The sequence below is a fragment of the Thalassophryne amazonica genome, chromosome 5, assembly GCF_902500255.1.
Source record: "Thalassophryne amazonica chromosome 5, fThaAma1.1, whole genome shotgun sequence".
NCBI classification, from domain to species: domain Eukaryota; kingdom Metazoa; phylum Chordata; class Actinopteri; order Batrachoidiformes; family Batrachoididae; genus Thalassophryne; species Thalassophryne amazonica.
The window spans coordinates 10,404,166-10,422,601 of record NC_047107.1 but is presented as its reverse complement, the minus strand read 5'-3'; the positions used below and the strand labels follow the sequence as shown (position 1 = coordinate 10,422,601).

Genomic DNA, 18,436 nt, shown 5'->3' with positions numbered 1-18,436 from the left:
AAAGCTTGGAAGGGAATATGTTTGTGCTGCTGGTCATGCCATGCTAAGCTAAGTTATGCTACGTGCAGAGCCAGTGAGTCTGGAAGCTACATCTGTGTTTATAAATGTGACCACGGACAGTCAGACAAAAAGTGACGGCAGGTGACAACACTGGACAGATGCTACAAGCTTAACGAGAGCCATGAAATGGACATAGGACCGTTTAATGTGGATGGACAAATGACAGCACAGACTAGGGATGGGTACTGATAAGATTTTATCGATATCGACACCATTATCAATTCCACTTATCGATCCGATTCCTTATCGATTCCCTTATCGATACCTCTTGTGAATTTTCTGTGTACTGAAAGTCGGCTTTACAGGTTTTTTATGTCAACAACATTTTAATTGTTGTGTGTTGGGGGGTTTGGCTGGATGTTTTTGTGTTGTTTTCTTTTCTTTGCTCTCCAGGTGGTATGCAAACTGGTTTTTGTCTGTGGAGACGGTGCTGGCAGAAGAGTCCTTCACCCTCATCAGCATTATTAGCTGCACCTGTGGATGATGTTCACGTGTAAACTTAAAGACTTTCAGCTGAAGCAGATAATGAGATGGCATTCTGCATTTAAGTCATGAGTGGTTCAAGCAGAATTGCCGGGAACTCGACCTTGTGACGTTCGTTTGTGAGACGCTGAGGACCGCGCCAGGGTTTGACACATCGTGCCTGTGAAGGAGGACGGGTGAGGGACACATGCTGTCAGCACACATCAGAGAGTCAGTTTGTCGTGTCCACCTGGGGGGTGTTTGGCGGTGAATCTGAGTCCAGAAACGCAGAGGCTTCGATCCTTTTGGGCGCTGGAGAGCGTGCCGTCCTTCACTCCGCCAGACAAACCCAATATTTATGTTGTACACTAATTATTGCACTGGAGGGGAAATAAAATCGTTTTGTTTGTGGAACCGCTTTCTGGTTATTTAGCGCTGGGTTCGGTCAGATGTTGGTCCGCTCCTCAACCTGCGTCTGCACATAACAGTAACAGTAGTTCCCGGCGATTCCAAAATGGACCCAGCGGCAGAAGTGGTTCCATTTGCCGAAAGAGTTCAAGAACACAGAGAAAATATGGGAGCAATTACAGCATCTCGCAAAGCAAATTAAACAAACAGATGCCCGCGTTACGGAGCTTGCAGCGCAAGCCGTTCCGCTTCCTGCTGCTCCAGCTGCGGCACGATCGATACCGGTGCAGATAACTCCGTCACCCAGAGATTCGGCTTCCGAACCAATCATTTGTCATCCGGAGCCTTATGCGGGAATCGTTGAAGCCTGTGCTCCGTTTTTGATGCAATGTTCTCTGGTTTTTGCTCAGTGACTGGCTTCCTTCTCTTCTGATGGTAGTTGTGTCTCATATGTGACAAATTTTCTCCGAGGTGACGCTTTAGCTTGGGTCACTGCGTTGTGGAGTAATAACTCTCCATTGTTAGGATCCTTTAAGGATTTCTCCCGGGAGTTCCGCTTGGTTTTTGACCATCCGGTGAAAACAAATACCGTTGCCCAACGGTTGCTGAATCTCAGGCAGGGGAGGCGGAGTGCGGCGGATTATTCCGTGGATTTCCGAATTTTTTCTGCTCAGTCCAGTTGGATTGCCGCAGCTTTAAGAGGAGTGTTTGTAGATGGTTTGAACGATCCATTAAAAGACGAGCTAGCAGTCCGTGACGAACCAAAAGATTTAGATGAACTAATATCTTTGGTTATTCATCTAGATGATCGGATAAAGGAGCGTGGACGCGAGAGAGGACGGACATCAGAGCGGGTTTTTTCGTCTCGGGGCTTTCCCCGACACAGCTCTGGGCTGCCTCTTCTTCGCCCCACTGAGACTTCTCCGACGGGACTTCTGGCTCCTCTTGCGGATGAGCCCATGCAGCTCGGACGAGCTGAAGCCGCCATATTGCCCCGGTCACATAAGCGTCAAGAAAGATAGTGATGACGTATCTCCAGATGTTCTGGGACAGGCATAAAAATGGACACAAAAAAAAAAAACCTTTGGTTGTTTAGTTATTTGGGCTATTTTTGTTTTTTTTGTAAGGGGTTATAAATTGTTTGGGAATTTAGAGGTGCTTCTGGAGGAGTGAACGACTGGCAGTTCGGAGCTCGTCTGGACTCAGGTAATCGTTTGTTTTCATTATTTGGACTTAGGTATTTTCTGTTTGAGGATTGGGTCATTTTGTTTTGTTGTTTTTTATTTCCCTGCTTCCCTAACCCCAACCTCACTTTGCTCTGAGACCGTTTTGTCTTTTGGGTTGTGGGGTGGTGCAGGTTGGTCACGCTGAGTGTTTCTCATAAGACCTCTGCACCAAGGGGGGGGGTTGTCAGGGGCGTTTTTTTGGGTTTGGTTAGGGCCCGGTTCCACTCCAGCCCCGGTGGGCCTTTGACCGTTCGTCATTGGTGTTACCGGGGTGTGGTGCAGCGGGAACATACCTCAGTCGGAATGGTCGGCCGATCTGTTGCTGTTCGCCAATTCGGTAGTTCCACCCCTCCCGATAGGCTGGTGGTATGGTCGGGTTGGGGCACCGGACGTCTTTCCGGTTTTCCGCTGCGCTTCGGGGATGGGACCGGGTTAGTTTTTCCTGTTTCCTTCCCCAGCTTAGTAGTTTTGTGCCGTTCGCCAAAATAGGGCTAACGATAGGCTCTGGGACTGATCTGGGGTCTTTCGGGGTGCTGGGGGGGGTAACAGGGTTTGCCAGTTGTTTTATTTTGCCCCCGGGGTGTTTAAATGAAGTCCGCCGGGGGTTGGATTTTTGTGTTATGTTTCCTTCCAGGTTCCACCTCCAGGGTCGATGGGACGGTCCTCTGGGGGGGAATTGATTGTGGGGCCGATTAACCAAGTGTGGCCGGGTCTGGGGTTCCTGGGTTGTGGGGAGGGTACCTCCTGGGGTTGATGGTACGGTCCTCTGGGGGGCGCTGTTCCTCCGTGTAAACCTGGGGACCTCTGTAGGATTCCGGTTTTGGTTGTTCTCTCCTGGAACTGGCGGTAAAGGTCTTTTGGGGGGGGGGGCTCTGCATATCGTTCTGGGGGGGGGGGTATTTTTCTTTGTGAATTTATGTTTGTATTGTGTTGTTGGGGCTGTGTTGGGTTATTGCATTTGGGAGTTTTTCTTTTCTTCCCGGGGTTGGATGGGACGGTCCCCTGGGAGGGTTTGGGTGGGTTTTGTGTTTTTCTTCTATGTTGGGTTGTATATGGGACTTGTTTGGGGTTTTTGTTGATGCCAGCCGGCCTTCCTGCCGCGGTGCCCTGCCCTGCCGTCTTCTTTCTGTCATGGACCCCGGAGGGAGGTGTTGTTCTCGGGCCTGGTCTGTTCGGTCGCCGGGAGGCTTCGCGTTGATGGGGGGGTACTGTTGTGTGTTGGGGGGTTTGGCTGGATGTTTTTGTGTTGTTTTCTTTTCTTTGCTCTCCAGGTGGTATGCAAACTGGTTTTTGTCTGTGGAGACGGTGCTGGCAGAAGAGTCCTTCACCCTCATCAGCATTATTAGCTGCAGCTGTGGATGATGCTCATGTGTAAACTTAAAGACTTTCAGCTGAAGCAGATAATGAGATGGCGTTCTGCATTTAAGCCATGAGTGGTTCAAGCAGAATTGCCGGGAACTCGACCTTGTGACGTTCGTTTGTGAGACGCTGAGGACCGCGCCAGGGTTTGACACATCGTGCCTGTGAAGGAGGATGGGTGAGGGACACATGCTGTCAGCACACATCAGAGAGTCAGTTTGTCATGTCCACCTGGGGGGTGTTTGGCGGTGAATCTGAGTCCAGAAACGCCGAGGCTTCGACCCTTTTGGGCGCTGGAGAGCGCGCCGTCCTTCACTCCGCCAGACAAACCCAATATTTATGTTGTACACTAATTATTGCACTGGAGGGGAAATAAAATCGTTTTGTTTGTGGAACCGCTTTCTGGTTATTTAGCGCTGGGTTTGGTCAGACGTTGGTCCGCTCCTCAACCTGCGTCTGCACATAACATTAATGAGTCTTAAAGTAAATAAATGTGAAATTGGTCACTGGATGCTTAAACTCTGGACATAATAAACTCTACATGGTGGATCCTTGATCTCTGGACATAAATAGAAATAAACAAAATCTGTAGTTTTTGTCTGAAGCATTTCATTTCAGACATTATTGGCATTAATGTCTTTCCATACATCTGAGCTGAGCTCTTGCAGCTGTGCTGCACGTCAGGATGTAATTCAAATTAATTTCAAATCAATTTTATTTATATAGCGCCAAATCACAACAAACAGTTGCCCCAAGGCGCTTTATATTGTAAGGCAAGGCCATACAATAAATACGGAAAAACCCCAACGGTCAAAACAACCCCCTGTGAGCAAGCACTTGGCGACAGTGGGAAGGAAAAACTCCCTTTTAACAGGAAGAAACCTCCAGCAGAACCAGACTCAGGGAGGGGCAGTCTTCTGCTGGGACTGGTTGGGGCTGAGGGAGAGAACCAGGAAAAATACATGCTGTGGAGGGGAGCAGAGATCAATCACTAATGATTAAATGCAGAGTGGTGCATACAGAGCAAAAAGAGAAAGAAACACTCAGTGCATCATGGGAACCCACCAGCAGTTTAAGTCTATAGCAGCATAACTAAGGGATGGTTCAGGGTCACCTGATCCAGCCCTAACTATAAGCTTTAGCAAAAAGGAACGTTTTAAGCCTAATCTTAAAAGTAGAGAGGGTGTCTGTCTCCCTGATCTGAATTGGGAGCTGGTTCCACAGGAGTGGAGCCTGAAAGCTGAAGGCTCTGCCTCCCATTCTACTGTTAGCACTCTAGCTGCAGCATTTTGAATTAACTGAAGGCTTTTCAGGGAACTTTTAGGACAACCTGATAATAATGAATTACAATAGTCCAGCCTAGAGAAAATAAATGCATGAATTAGTTTTTCAGCATCACTCTGAGACAAGACCTTTCTAATTTTAGAGATATTGTGCAAATGCAAAAAAGCAGTCCTACATATTTGTTTAATATGCGCATTGAATGACATATCCTGATCAAAAATGACTCCAAGATTTCTCACAGTATTACTAGAGGTCAGGGTAATGCCATCCAGAGTAAGGATCTGGTTAGACACCATGTTTCTAAGATTTGTGGGGCCAAGTACAATAACTTCAGTTTTATCTGAGTTTAAAAGCAGGAAATTAGAGGTCATCCATGTCTTTATGTCTATAAGACAATCCTGCAATTTAGCTAATTGGTGTGTGTCCTCTGGCTTCATGGATAGATAAAGCTGGGTATCATCTGCGTAACAATGAAAATTTAAGCAATGCCGTCTAATAATACTGCCTAAGGGAAACATGTATAAAGTGAATAAAATTGGTCCTAGCACAGAACCTTGTGGAACTCCATAATTAACTTTAGTCTGTGAAGAAGATTCCCCATTTACATGAACAAATTGTAATCTATTAGATAAATATGATTCAAACCACCGCAGCGCAGTGCCTTTAATACCTATGGCATTCATAAAGAATGCAGGATGTCTCATTTTGGGAGTAAAAAAAAAAATGTTTTAGTCGATTGTAGTTTATTGTCTGTATTACAAGGTTTGGAAAGAGAGCGCAGCATTTGGAGCTGCGACAACGGAATGGAGGACAATTCTCATTTCTTGACTGCAACAAGACAACAGTGCTAACCACTAACACTAGAAGTCCCGGGATTTTCTTAAGGTGCACTGACACTGATTCATGTACTTGCATGCCCTGTGTCATGACGGAGAGTAAACTCATCTTTAACGGGTGCAGACTGAATGTGAGAGGGGTGCTGGCACGTGCAATTGTGCAAAGAGAATTTTGAAATGTTCAAAAAATCCTTTGCGCAGAAAGTCGTGATACGTGATGCAATCTGCTCACCAACATAATGTGCAGCTCGTCAAATGGAGTAAAGAAGTGAACAGAGCGAGTGGTTGCTTCAGTGGATCGCATCAGAGTGCAGTTTGTCTGAATGATTGTAAGGAGATGTTAAAGCTATCATAAACATACTTTAGCAGCTGCACACAGTAGAAGGAAAGAACACACAACTGTTTTACCAAGCCATGATAATGTAAACATGACAAATAATTACCTTTTTAGATGGCTCCAAATACTTTCTCCAGCTCATTCACTACATGTGCATGTGAGAACGGTGCTGCTGGAGTGGTCATCTGTGATTCAGGAAGCGATTAGAGCTGTTTTCAACAGGCAACTTGCAGAGAACATGATTAATCTGCTACAACATAATTATTTTATATATGCAGCGTCCAGCACAGAGCACGTGGAAGGCGGTGGAACACAGCCCAGCGTTCAGCTGGGATCACAGTGGGTGGGATCGTCACGACGACGTTTGTGCTATTGCGTGAGTCGCAGACATACTTGTGCCTGGGGGTTTTTAGCTTCCCTTTGGGCATAGAAGGTAGAAAAGCCAAATAGCTGGGTTGTGGGACTTCTAGTGCTAATCCACTATGATGCCCATGTGCTGATTGCACCAAAAGTGGGTAATTCCAGCTTCAGTGAGTAAAATTCCTACCGGGTAGTGTTTCTAGCGGGTAGTGCACTTCAAACTCGTTCACCTGCCTGAAGATTTAACTAATCAGAATCAGCAGGTTTAGTGGGTGGATGTAAGAAATATGCAGGAGGAGTTACCCACCTCTGGATTATGTGACTGTTCTTGTGAACCTATGTACACATGTGCATGTGTAAGTACTCATGAATTACTACAAAAATTTCCAGACTGTTGTTTGTAACATCCAATTGTAAGTGCTTTCATCGGGGAAGAATTTTGTTGCTGCCATGTTTGAACAAACGTGTCACATTGTAATTTATCCCACCTCACATAGCAGTCCACTTCGTTATTTTGAAAAAGTCTGCTTTCATACCATCCCAGTACGTATGAACCGTACTCCAGACTGCCTTTCAAGGGGACCAGGGCAGAGGTTGATGATCCGTGCTCAAGTACACTACACAGTTTTTACAGTGCTGGATTTTGGGGTGAAGTGCACAGATTATTTCTAATAAATTGCCCAAAATTTTGTTTTTATGAGTGTCAGTCCCGCGTGGAAAGGATGATAGAAATCAAGAATTTCTCTGCAGTGTGATTTACAACAACTGTTCTGATGGAAAGAAAAAACAAAAAACAAAAATGAAATTGTATCAGCCCTAAAGGGGGACTGAAGCAAAGTGGGAAGGTTTGACAGCAGAGCAACAAGACGAGCAGCAATCTGGCAGGAGTGACTGGAAACACTAAAATAAACACTGATGAGATAACAAAACATTCACACATTTATGGATGTTGAAAGAGAGAAGACTGGTGCCACGTTTGCTTTCGATAACCTCCAGCTCTGTCCCTTTGTCTGGCCAATCGGTACAAGTCCTTTGCTCCTTCCTTACTATTCAACTTCTTGTACAGCTCGCAATATGCCTTTTCCTTTGCTTTTGCCAATTTTCACCCTACGCCGCATCTCCTTGTACTCCTGTCTATTTTCTTCATCTCTCCGACTATCCCAAACTTTTTCGCCAACCTCTTTCTCCTTATGCTTTCCTGGACCTCTTCACCACCAAGTCTCCTTGTCTTCCTTCCACTGTCCAGATGTCATACCCAGTACTGCCCTAGCTGTCTCCCTCACCACATCTGCAGTACTTTTCCAGTTGTCCAAAATTGCTTCCCTTCCAACTAGTGCTTCTCTCACCTGCTCCCTAAATTTCACACAACAGTCTTCCTCCTTCAGCTTCCACCATCTGATCCTTTGTTGAGCTCTCACTCTCTTCTTCTTCTTTACCTCTAAAGTCATCCTACAAACAACCATCCTATGCTGTCTGACACTCTCTCCTGCTACCACCTTACAGTCTGTGATTTCTTTTAGCTTGCATCTCCTATAAAGATCGTAGTCCACCTGTGTGCACCTTCCTCCACTCTCACTGTGCTCCTCCCTTTTCTTAAAGTAGGTATTCACCACAGCTATTTTCATCTTTTTTGCAAAATCAACTACCATCTGTCCTTCCCCATTCCTATCCTTGATACCATATCTACCCATTACTTCCTCATCAGCTCTGTTCCCTTCACCAACATGCCCATTGAAGTCTGCTCCTATCACCACTCTTTCATGCTTGGGCACACTCACCACCACGTCATCTAACACACTCCAGAAATCTTCTTTCTCCTTCATCTCACAACCTACCTGTGGGGCATATGCACTGATGATATTCATCATCACCCCGTCAATTTCCAACTTCACACTCATCACCCTGTCAGACACTCGCTTAACCTCCAACACACTATTAACATACTCTTCCTTTAAAATGACCCCAACACCATTTCTCTTCCTGTCCTCACTATGGTACAACAACTTGTACCCACCGCCGATGCTCCTGCTCTTACTTCCCTTCCACTTGGTCTCTTGCACACACAATATGTCTACCTTTCTCCTCTCCATCATATCAGCCAGTCTCTCCCTTTACCGGTCATACTACCAACATTCAAAGTCCCCACTCTCATTTCCACCCTTCTAGTTTTCCTCTTCTCCCGCTGTTTGTAGAAACATTCTCCTCCTCTTCTTCATCATATTTGCCCAGCAGTAGCCCAATTTCCACCAGCACCCTGTTGGGCAACAGCACCGATGGCGGACATTGTTAACCTGGGCCGCGACCAATCCGGTATGGATATTCGATTCTTAGTCTGCATAGTTGGGTTGGCTTGTTTTACGCCGGATGCCCTTCCTGACACAACCCTCCTCATTTATCCGGGCTTGGGACCAGCACTCAAAATGTACTGGCTGTACACCCCATGTGGCTGAGTTAGTTTTCACATTATGTAAAAAGTATAAAATAAAGTGCATTTTTAATGATGTGTTCTCATATTTTATTTGATCAAATTGTTCCTCAGTGCAGTGCAGAAATGCTGAATACTCCTCAATCCTCAGATTCTTCACTCTGTCTCCACCTCCCTCACTCAACACCTCACATATAACTCCTCATCTCCTTCCTTCCTTCCTTCACTGCAAAGTCTCTCTTTCCATTAAAGTCAAAAGTATTTAGCAGTAAATAGTCCTGGTTTCTGCAGTTTCAGACTTGTGCCTCAGCTCATCCACTCAGTCTGTGAAAACTGGCCAAGCATCCAGGATGTAGCTCAAAGGCACTGCCTGCAGATGTTCTTGGTTTTCATGTGCATGCACCTTCATGTCATCTGGTTGCAGGTTTTGTTTTGGTCAGTAATCTGCCTCAAACTGGATGCCTTTTGTTTTCCAAATTTGTTTTATTTGATTTGCATCCATGACCCAGATAAGTGGCAGGAAATGAGTGACTGAATGATTTATTTATTTTGGTCCTTGAGCTGTGTTGGGTGGCGCATCATCAGCTCCACTCTGACGACTGCTGCCTTTGTCAGGCCGTCTTTTTGTGGCAGCCATTCATCATCGTTGCTGGCTGTGAGCATCATCCTCACTTGAGTCAGACACCGTTTACGTAACGATCATGGGGGCCTTTCTGTCACATGCAGCGTTTGAGCTCTACAAAATAGACAACTGAGACTAACCTGCACAGTTGTTTTTGTTTTGTCACAGAAATTGTAAGTTATATTCTAATAACATAAATCTGTTGATCTATTACATAAAACCTCACTGCAGATATGTATTTTTCAAGAATAACCAAGGTACTGTACTAGGATGAACTGAACGTTAAATATAGCTCTTGATGAACAATGTCAGCGCTTTACAGCTTCATCTTAGAGTTGTGCACTGACCAGTAGGTGGCAGTGTAATGGGATGACAGAACTGTTCACCGTAGTGGTTGATATGCTGTTATACCATTAAAATCCATTCATATCCAAGAAAATGGCCATTAAACAGTTTTCCACTGTAGTGACCACCATAGCCATTGAGTGGCTGTGTGTTGGACCCCATTTTGCCTTCAGAACTGCCATAATTCGTCATCAACAAAGTGTTGGAAATACTCCTCAGAGATGTTGGTCCATATTGACATGATGGCGTCACAGTCAGCCATTCAACCAGTCTGTGCATTCTCCTCTGACATCAACAAGCCATTTTCATCCACATAACTGCAGCTCACTGGATATCTTCTCTTTTTTGGATGATTATCTGTAAACCCTAGAGATGGTTGTGCATGAAAATCCCAGTAGATCAGCAGTTTCTGAAATACTCAGGTTAGCCCATCTGACACCAACAACCACGCCACCTTCAAAGTCACTTAAATCCTCTTTCTTCCCCATTCGGATGCTCGGTTTGAACTTCAGCAAGTCATCATCACCACATCTAGATGCCTAAATACATCAAGTTGCTGCTATGTGATTGGATGACTAGTTATTTGTGGTAACAAGTGATTGAATAGGTGTACCTAATAAAGTGGCCCGTAAGTGTGGTGCCCCTTGACCTGGGGGAAAAACAAAAACAGAACAAACTGAAACAGCTACGTCTGAGTGGTGATGTCTTTGTGTGTCTGTAACTGACCTGGGTTGTTTCATCCATCCTGCCAGGTGTACGTGTCCAATAGTTTCTTTGAACTGCTGTCCTACTGAGTTGCTCTTGTCCACAAATAGTCCCTCAGAAACATGCAGGGAGCAGTCACTGGACATGCCACATGTGGCTGGAAGGCAGGGGGAGCATTTTGGGTGGCACAAAGCGTGACATTCTAAAGGGGAAAAACAATAATGCAATACAAGGTGAATAAATGTCTGTGTCTCTTTACATGTATGCATTATTTCAAACCAATACAGGTCAGGTCAGGGATGCATGCATGCATGTCCCCACAGGTCTAGTCTCCATTCTGTTTATTTTTGTTATTATGCTGCATTCACACATACAGTAGTGTTCAGAATAATAGTAGTACTATGTGACTAAAAAGATTAATCCATGTTTTGAGTATATTTCTTATTGTTACATGGGAAACAAGATACCAGTAGATTCAGTAGATTCTCACAAATCCACACATTCATGATATGCACACTCTTAAGGCTATGAAATTGGGCTATTAGTAAAAAAAAGTAGAAAAGAGTGTTGTGAAACGGGCGCCTCCTGGCGCACGACCGGGCTTGTCCGGATGGCGACGGTAGAAGTCGGCCAGGAGGGCCGGGTCCAGGATGAAGCCCTTCTTCACCCAGGAGCGTTCCTCGGGACCGTACCCCTCCCAGTCCACCAGATACTGAAAACCCCGGCCCATTCGACGGACGTCGAGGAGCCGGCGCACAGTCCAAGCCGGTTCCCCGTCGATGATCCGGGCAGGAGGTGGTGCCGGACCCGGGGTGCAGAGGGGTGAGGTGTGATGGGGCTTGATCCGTGACACGTGAAAAACTGGATGGATCCGCAGCGAGGCCGGGAGCTGGAGCCTCACTGCGGCGGGGTTGATGACTTTAAGGATTCTGATCCGGGGATTGTGCTTTAGCATCCAGGGAAAACCCAGAACCACACGGGAGGTGGCCTGAGTCACAAAGAACTCGATCACCTCCCGGTGGTTACCTGACACCACCAGAGTTACTGGAGGTGTCTTATGTGTGATCGGTGGGAGTAGGGAGCCATCTAGTGCCCGAACCTGTACAGGCGAGGTAAGAGCCACCAGAGGGAGCCCTATCTCCCTGGCCCATCTGCTGTCTAGCAGATTCCCTTCAGAGCCTGTGTCCACCAGTGCTGGGGCCTTCAGGGTTGAATCCTCATACAGGATCATGACTGGGAGTCGTGTGGCAATGTGGGTGTGTTCCACGTGAATGTTTCGGCCCACCCCTGGCCCAGTCTCTAGGGGCGGGCTTTGGAGTTTAACCGCTCGGGGCAGTCGTTTGCAAGATGCTCACTCGAGCCACAAACAAAACAAGCTCCGTAGGCCCGCCTCCTTTGTGCTCCAGGTGCCCTAAATGTTGCCCTGCTCGTGTCCACAGCTTCGTCAGCAGGGGGAGCCGTAGGCGCACGGAGCGCAGGAACAGAGGAGCGTGGGGAGGGCGGAGCTCGGTCGGAACCGGAAGGGAGAGGGACGACGCGTGCCTGGCCGCGCCCTTCGCCTCGTTCCCGACGGCGTTCTTCTAGCCGGTTGTCGAGTCGTATAACTAGATCGATGAGCCCATCTAAGTCCCGCGGTTCGTCCTTCGCCACCAGGTGCTCTTTTAGGACCAGTGACAGTCCGTTTACAAAGGCGGCGCGGAGGGCAGTGCTATTCCAGCCGGATCTCGCCGCCGCGATGCGGAAGGCGACTGCATAGGCAGCTGCGCTCCGACGCCCCTGTCTCATTGACAGTAGCGCGGTTGAAGCGGTCTCTCCTCTATTGGGATGATCGAACACCGTTCTGAGCTCCCGCACAAACCCATCGTATGTATGAAGGAGCCGTGAGTTCTGCTCCCAGAGCGCTGTAGCCCAAGCGCGTGCCTCCCCGCGAAGCAGGTTTATTACATAAGCTACTTTGCTAGCGTCAGTCGCGTACATCACGGGACGCTGTGCGAAGACGAGCGAACATTGCATCAAAAAATCCGCGCACGTCTCCACACAGCCTCCGTACGGTTCTGGAGGGCTTATGTAAGCTTCTGGGGACGGAGGAAGGGACCGTTGAACGATCAGTGGAACGTCACTCTCACGCGCAGGGTCCTCGGGAGGGAGAGCCGCAGCGGCGCCTGGAGGGCGCGCTTCCACTTGTGCGGCGAGAGCCTCCACCCTGCGGTTTAGGAGAACGTGCTGCTCGGTCATTAAATCGATCCGAGTGGTGAAAGCGGTGAGGATCCGCTGCAACTCACCGATTACCCCTCCCGAAGCCGCCGACGCGCCCTGTTCTTCCATTGGCCATTCAACAGCCGGTTGACGCCCCTCGGGATCCATGACGCTGGCCGAGATATCCTGTTGTGAAAGTGTAGGTACACGGACCCACAACAGGGGGCGCAATGAACGGACAATGAAGAAAGGTGAATAACAAGTTTTACTGTTGTGAAAAGAGCACAACCAATACAACAATTAATAATTTGGAGTTGTAAGCCGAAATCTGCTGGTGTCGTGTGGGCAGGCTCGAAGGTAGGAGACATCCGTCCTAGTCGAACCGGAACCACCCAGATCTCCTCTGCCACCGAACCCCAGAAGTACTGGAACCGCCAAGTCCCGAATTCCCAGGTGGCCACTGCCTCCGCTCGTCGGATCCGGTACTGCTGGCGGGAAAGAGCACAAACACACAGGTATGGATGCGACAGCACCCAGTAGACGGAGAGGGGAGAAGCCGCCTCCACCTCTTGTCACAATGAACAGGAAGGTGAGTACTTATCCAAGCAAGTAGCTTTCTGTAGTCAGCTGTCCTGAAAAGGTTTAACAAGGTTTATCAGAGTCTTCAATATATGCTTGCAGAGAAGGTTACCTTAATCTCAAGGCGATATCTCGGCACTGAGGTGGAGACGCCGTTCTGCTGATATACCTCTGTGTTGAGTGGAACAGCTGTGTCCAGTGATGGGAGGCAGCTGTTACCCTGGCTGCTCCCGTAAGGCGGCAGCGCCCTCTGGTGCCTGGAGCCCGCACTCCAGGCAGGGCGCCCTCTTGTGGTGGTGGGCCAGCAGTACCTCCTCTTCAGCGGCCCACACAACAAAGAGGGTGTTCACAATAATAGTAGTGTGGCATTCAGTCAGTGAGTTCATCAATTTTGTGGAACAAACAGGTGTGAATCAGGTGCCCCCTATTTAAGGATGAAGCCAGCACCTGTTGAACATGCGTTTCTCTTTGAAAGCCTGAGGAAAATGGGACATTCAAGACATTGTTCAGAAGAACAGCATAGTTTGATTAAAAAGTTGATTGGAGAGGGGAAAACTTATACGCAGGTGCAAAAAATTACAGGCTGTTCATCTACAATGATCTCCAATGCTTTAAAATGGACAAAAAAAACAGAGACGCGTGGAAGAAAACGGAAAACAACCATCAAAATGGATAGAAGAATAACCAGAATGGCAAAGGCTCACCCACTGATCAGCTCCAGGATGATCAAAGACAGTCTGGAGTTACCTGTAAGTGCTGTGACAGTTAGAAGACGCCTGTGTGAAGCTAATTTATGTGCAAGAATCCCCCGCAAAGTCCCTCTGTTAAATAAAAGACGTGCAGAAGAGGTTACAATTTGCCAAAGAACACATCAACTGGCCTAAAGAGAAATGGAGGAATATTTTGTGGACTGATGAGAGTAAAATTGTTCTTTTTGGGTCCAAGGACAGTTTGTGAGACAACCCACAAACTCTGAATTCAAGCCACAGTTCACAGTGAAGACAGTGAAGCATGGTGGTGCAAGCATCATGATATGGGAATGTTTCTCCTACTATGGTGTTGGGCCTATATATCGCATACCAGGTATCATGGATCCATTTGGATATGTCAAAATACTTGAAGAGGTCATGTTGCCTTATGCTGAAGAGGACATGCCCATGAAATGGGTGTTTCAACAAGACAATGACCCCAAGCACACTAGTAAACGTGCAAAATCTTGGTTCCAAACCAACAAAATGAATGCCTTGCAGATGTGAAGAAATCATGAAAAACTGTGGTTATACAACTAAATACTAGTTTAACTAGTTTAACGGTTCCTGAGGCCTGTAAAGCCATTGTAGCTGCCTACAAGGATGAAGAATTTGCCCTTCCAGTGACTCTAGATGAATGGCGGGACACAGCACAGATGGAATGTGCCCCATGCGGTCGGTGCCATATATGGCAAACACATCACCATCACCAAACCTGTGACTTCTGGGTCAGAGCATAGGAACTACAAGGGCTTCTTCAGCATTCCACTCTTGGCCTTGGTGAATGCTCAATACTGTTTCATGTGGATCAAGACTGGCGGAGTGGGACATATGTCAGATGCACAGATATACAACAATTCAGAGCTGGCAGAGGTAGATGCAGTTTTTGATGCGGGCGAAGCGGGCAGCTGCCCGGGACACATTATTTCATGACACACAGGGGGCGGCACAAACACTTGAGGAAATATAAATAATTATCTGCACTGCAAAGCGGTGATCATATCACTTTGTGGGAATTAGCAAACTGGCGCCCCCTCCCTGCAGGTACAGGCGTCCCTGCTTGCTGAACTGCACAGAACAGAATCAGTGTGAAAGGATCAGCAGTTGTCCCTGTGTTGTCCCCTGGGACAGGCACTCTGCTCCGCTTCGACTCCGGACGGAGCATCCTGCAGTGCTTCCATTTCTCCGCTGTTCCACCCAGCATGATCCTGCTGTTTGGCTCCACAGGCAGGACAAAGTCCACTTAGGACGCAGCACAGAACCAGAACTCTGCACCCAGAACAGGCGTTTGAAAGCGGAGAGATAAGAGTGTAAGAACGGGTACGAATTTCACCAGAGAGGACAAACTGCCCACTTGTGGAAAAAAAGTTTGCAGGAAGGAGAGCCAGTCTATTGACGGTTTAGAAATTGAGCCGCATTCGCATTATGAGCTGAAGTGACTTGAATCTGACCTTGTTTTGTGTGTGTGTGTGTGTGTGTGTGTGTGTGCGTGCATCTGATGCTTTGTACACTTTAACAAATTACAAGCTATATGTACTTAATATAATTTTTTGTTAACCCTCACCACATAACCTGGTTGTTCAACAAAATATATAGCTAATTTAACAAAATACACAATTAACTAGAGTATATTCTGTTTAATATTTAAACTACTGAAGTATGTTGGACCTGTTGACAGAACTCGATTAAGTGAATATAGCAGAGTGTGAATGTGCCAAATCAAATTATTTGATGTGAGATTTGGGCTCCTTCCTGTTTTATGAGCCATCTGAACATCTCAAGTTTAATTTATGTATTTGTCCTGTTACCTTCCTTTGTGTATGTGCTCAAAGATCAGATTCAGTTCTGATTTCATTCTGCTTTCTATATTATCAGTGATGATTGACTGATGTGAGATCAGATCATCAATCAACCAATCAATCAACTTTTTTCTTATATAGCGCCAAATCACAACAAACAGTTGCCCCAAGGCGCTCCATATTGTAAGGCAAGGCCATACAATAATTATGAAAAACCCCAACGGTCAAAACGACCCCCTATGAGCAAGCACTTGGCCACAGTGGGAAGGAAAAACTCCCTTTTAACAGGAAGAAACCTCCAGCAGAACCAGGCTCAGGGAGGGGCAGTCTTCTGCTGAGACTGGTTGGGGCTGAGGGAGAGAACCAGGAAAAAGACATGCTGTGAAGGGGGGCAGATCATGGTCTCAATTTTTTTTTGTAGTGGATGACTTACAAAACATGTATTACTGCTAGCATGCAAACCTTTTAAAATAAATCACAAAAGTAAATTGTTTAAAAAAAACAAACATTTGAATGCACCACACAAATAATCACAAATAATCATTTCTGTTCTGATATCAGCAAAAACAAGAAGATGGTTTATTCAGCACTGGACAGCGCTGGAATTAACACCAGATTTTTGTTGGTCTATGCAAAAACACTTTCTGATGATGGAAGAAATTAATGCGACAGCTCTGTGAAAGATCACATTTCACATTTTTTTGGCTCAGATGATTGCATTCCCACTCAATAGTTTTTGCGTTCCCTCGCAATAACCTAATATCATATTAAAGCTCATGCCTATCAGATCACACAGTGAGTGGAATCAGGTGTGGGGGACACTGAACGCATATGTGCGTGCGCATACACACAGCAGACAGCAACAGAATTCACGAGAGGATGGTAAAAAAAGAAAAGAAAACATAAACGTTCATAAGGCACACTAACAGGTGTTGCTACTTACTACCACTGTTGTATAAATAAACTATATTTCATACGGAGTCTGTGCAAGGTGTAGCAACTTACTCCCTCATCTGTCGTAAATCCTGTTGCTGTCTGCTGTTTGTGTGTGTGTGTGTGTGTGTGTGTGTGTGTGTGTGTGTGTGTGTGTGTGTGTGTGTGTGTGTGTGTGTGCGTGCATGCACATATGCATTCAGTCTGTCCCCACCTGATTCCACTCACTGTGTGATCTGATAGGCATGAGCTTTAATATGATATTAGGTTATTGCGAGGGAATGCAAAAACTATTGCAAGGGAACACAATAATCTGGGCCAAAAAAAATAAAAAATAATAACCACAATGTCCCCAGGCAGGCTCCGTACAAATGCCTTTTTTTTTACAAATTAAAAAATGGCATATTTTACAAAAGCACATTTCTATGTAAACATCCAACACACACCTCACATTAATGTGTTGGCTTTTACATAGAATGAATGAATGAGTCAACCAATCAGTGTTTAGCGGAGGCACATTTTACCCATAATCCCTTTCGCATCTGTCTGTGTTTGTTACAAAACTTCAGAATTAGTGCATTATTTAACATTAAAAGATATATGTTATATTTTAACTTTGTACAAATGACAGAACTGACATTATTCTATCGGTATTAATTTTATTTTTAAATCCAAACCATAAGTCAGCACTGCTTTATTTTCCAAGACCTCCGCCTCATGGTGACGCTGTTATTGAGTAGAGAGTTGAGCTTCATGGCTCCTCGCAACTGCGTTTCTGCTGGAAGCTATGTAGTAAACAGGAGCTTCCAGTAGAGGGCAGGGTGCACAAAGGCAGAAGTGCTGACTCGTTTGGGTCTGTGGTCCTCTTTAATGCTACCAGAAGCGATCATGGTGTGGTGTTAAAAATCAAAATCAGCTGTACCTTCTAATAAATTTTTGGGTGGTTTATCAGTTTAGCTTTTAAAAGATAACTTTTCAGTTAGCTGATTACACTATGTAACAAATTTTTATTTTTGTTTTGTTCCTGGGTACACAGTGTGTTTTCCTAACTTGTTATGCCTTAAATAAATAGAAAATAGCTATATAGCTAATAGTTATTCCACAGAAACTTTGCTTCTGTGATCAGGACAATGATATTTTGAAATTTGTCTGTTTTCAAGAATATTCTCGATTTGCCTTCACTACTACTGAGTAGTCTTCTAGAATATTCTTTAACTGCTAGAACTGTCCAGAATTTTCTAGAAGTTTCCAGAATTATCTAGAAATTTCAAGAAACTTTTAGAACTTTCTAGAACGTAAAAAAAAAAAAAAAAATTAAATCAAACTTTGTGCTGAATGTAGTCATTTTTCCATAGACTCTAGACATAAGCAGTTGAAATATAACACTTAGGTAACAGGTCTGCCTGGGGAGCAGTGTGGCATCTTTCTGCTCTGCTTTCTGTAATTGTGCTTGGAGGTATTGGAGGCATTTTTCCTGAGTTGCTCTGATCCACTATATTTTCTCTGGAATCTGGTGCCGTCTTTGTGATTGTGCCCACTGAGGTGTACACGTGGGTGTGTGGTGTGTCGCATGACGTGTTGGTCGGCATGGCGACAAGTGCTCCTGCAGGAGAGAGTAATGCACATGCAGTGTGTGGCTGGACCAGGTTCAAGGTGACAACTTTGTTTTGGGTCTGTGGTATGTGGGCGGGCGTCACATGCAAGTTACATGTATTTCTTTTATATTAGAGGCATGCACATATGTACTATAT

The 18,436-nt window shown here is 45.8% G+C and overlaps 1 protein-coding gene across 3 annotated transcripts in view; it reads right to left on the bottom strand.

Moving 5' to 3' along the window:
- LOC117510099 (citron Rho-interacting kinase) overlaps positions 1-18,436 on the bottom strand; it is a 582,117-nt gene that overhangs the window by 175,194 nt on the left and 388,487 nt on the right. For all 3 annotated transcript variants that reach the window (XM_034169719.1, XM_034169717.1, XM_034169718.1), the window contains one exon: positions 10,451-10,631. In XM_034169719.1, coding sequence (XP_034025610.1) covers positions 10,451-10,631 — 181 coding nt within the window. The remainder of the gene's footprint in view (positions 1-10,450; positions 10,632-18,436) is intronic.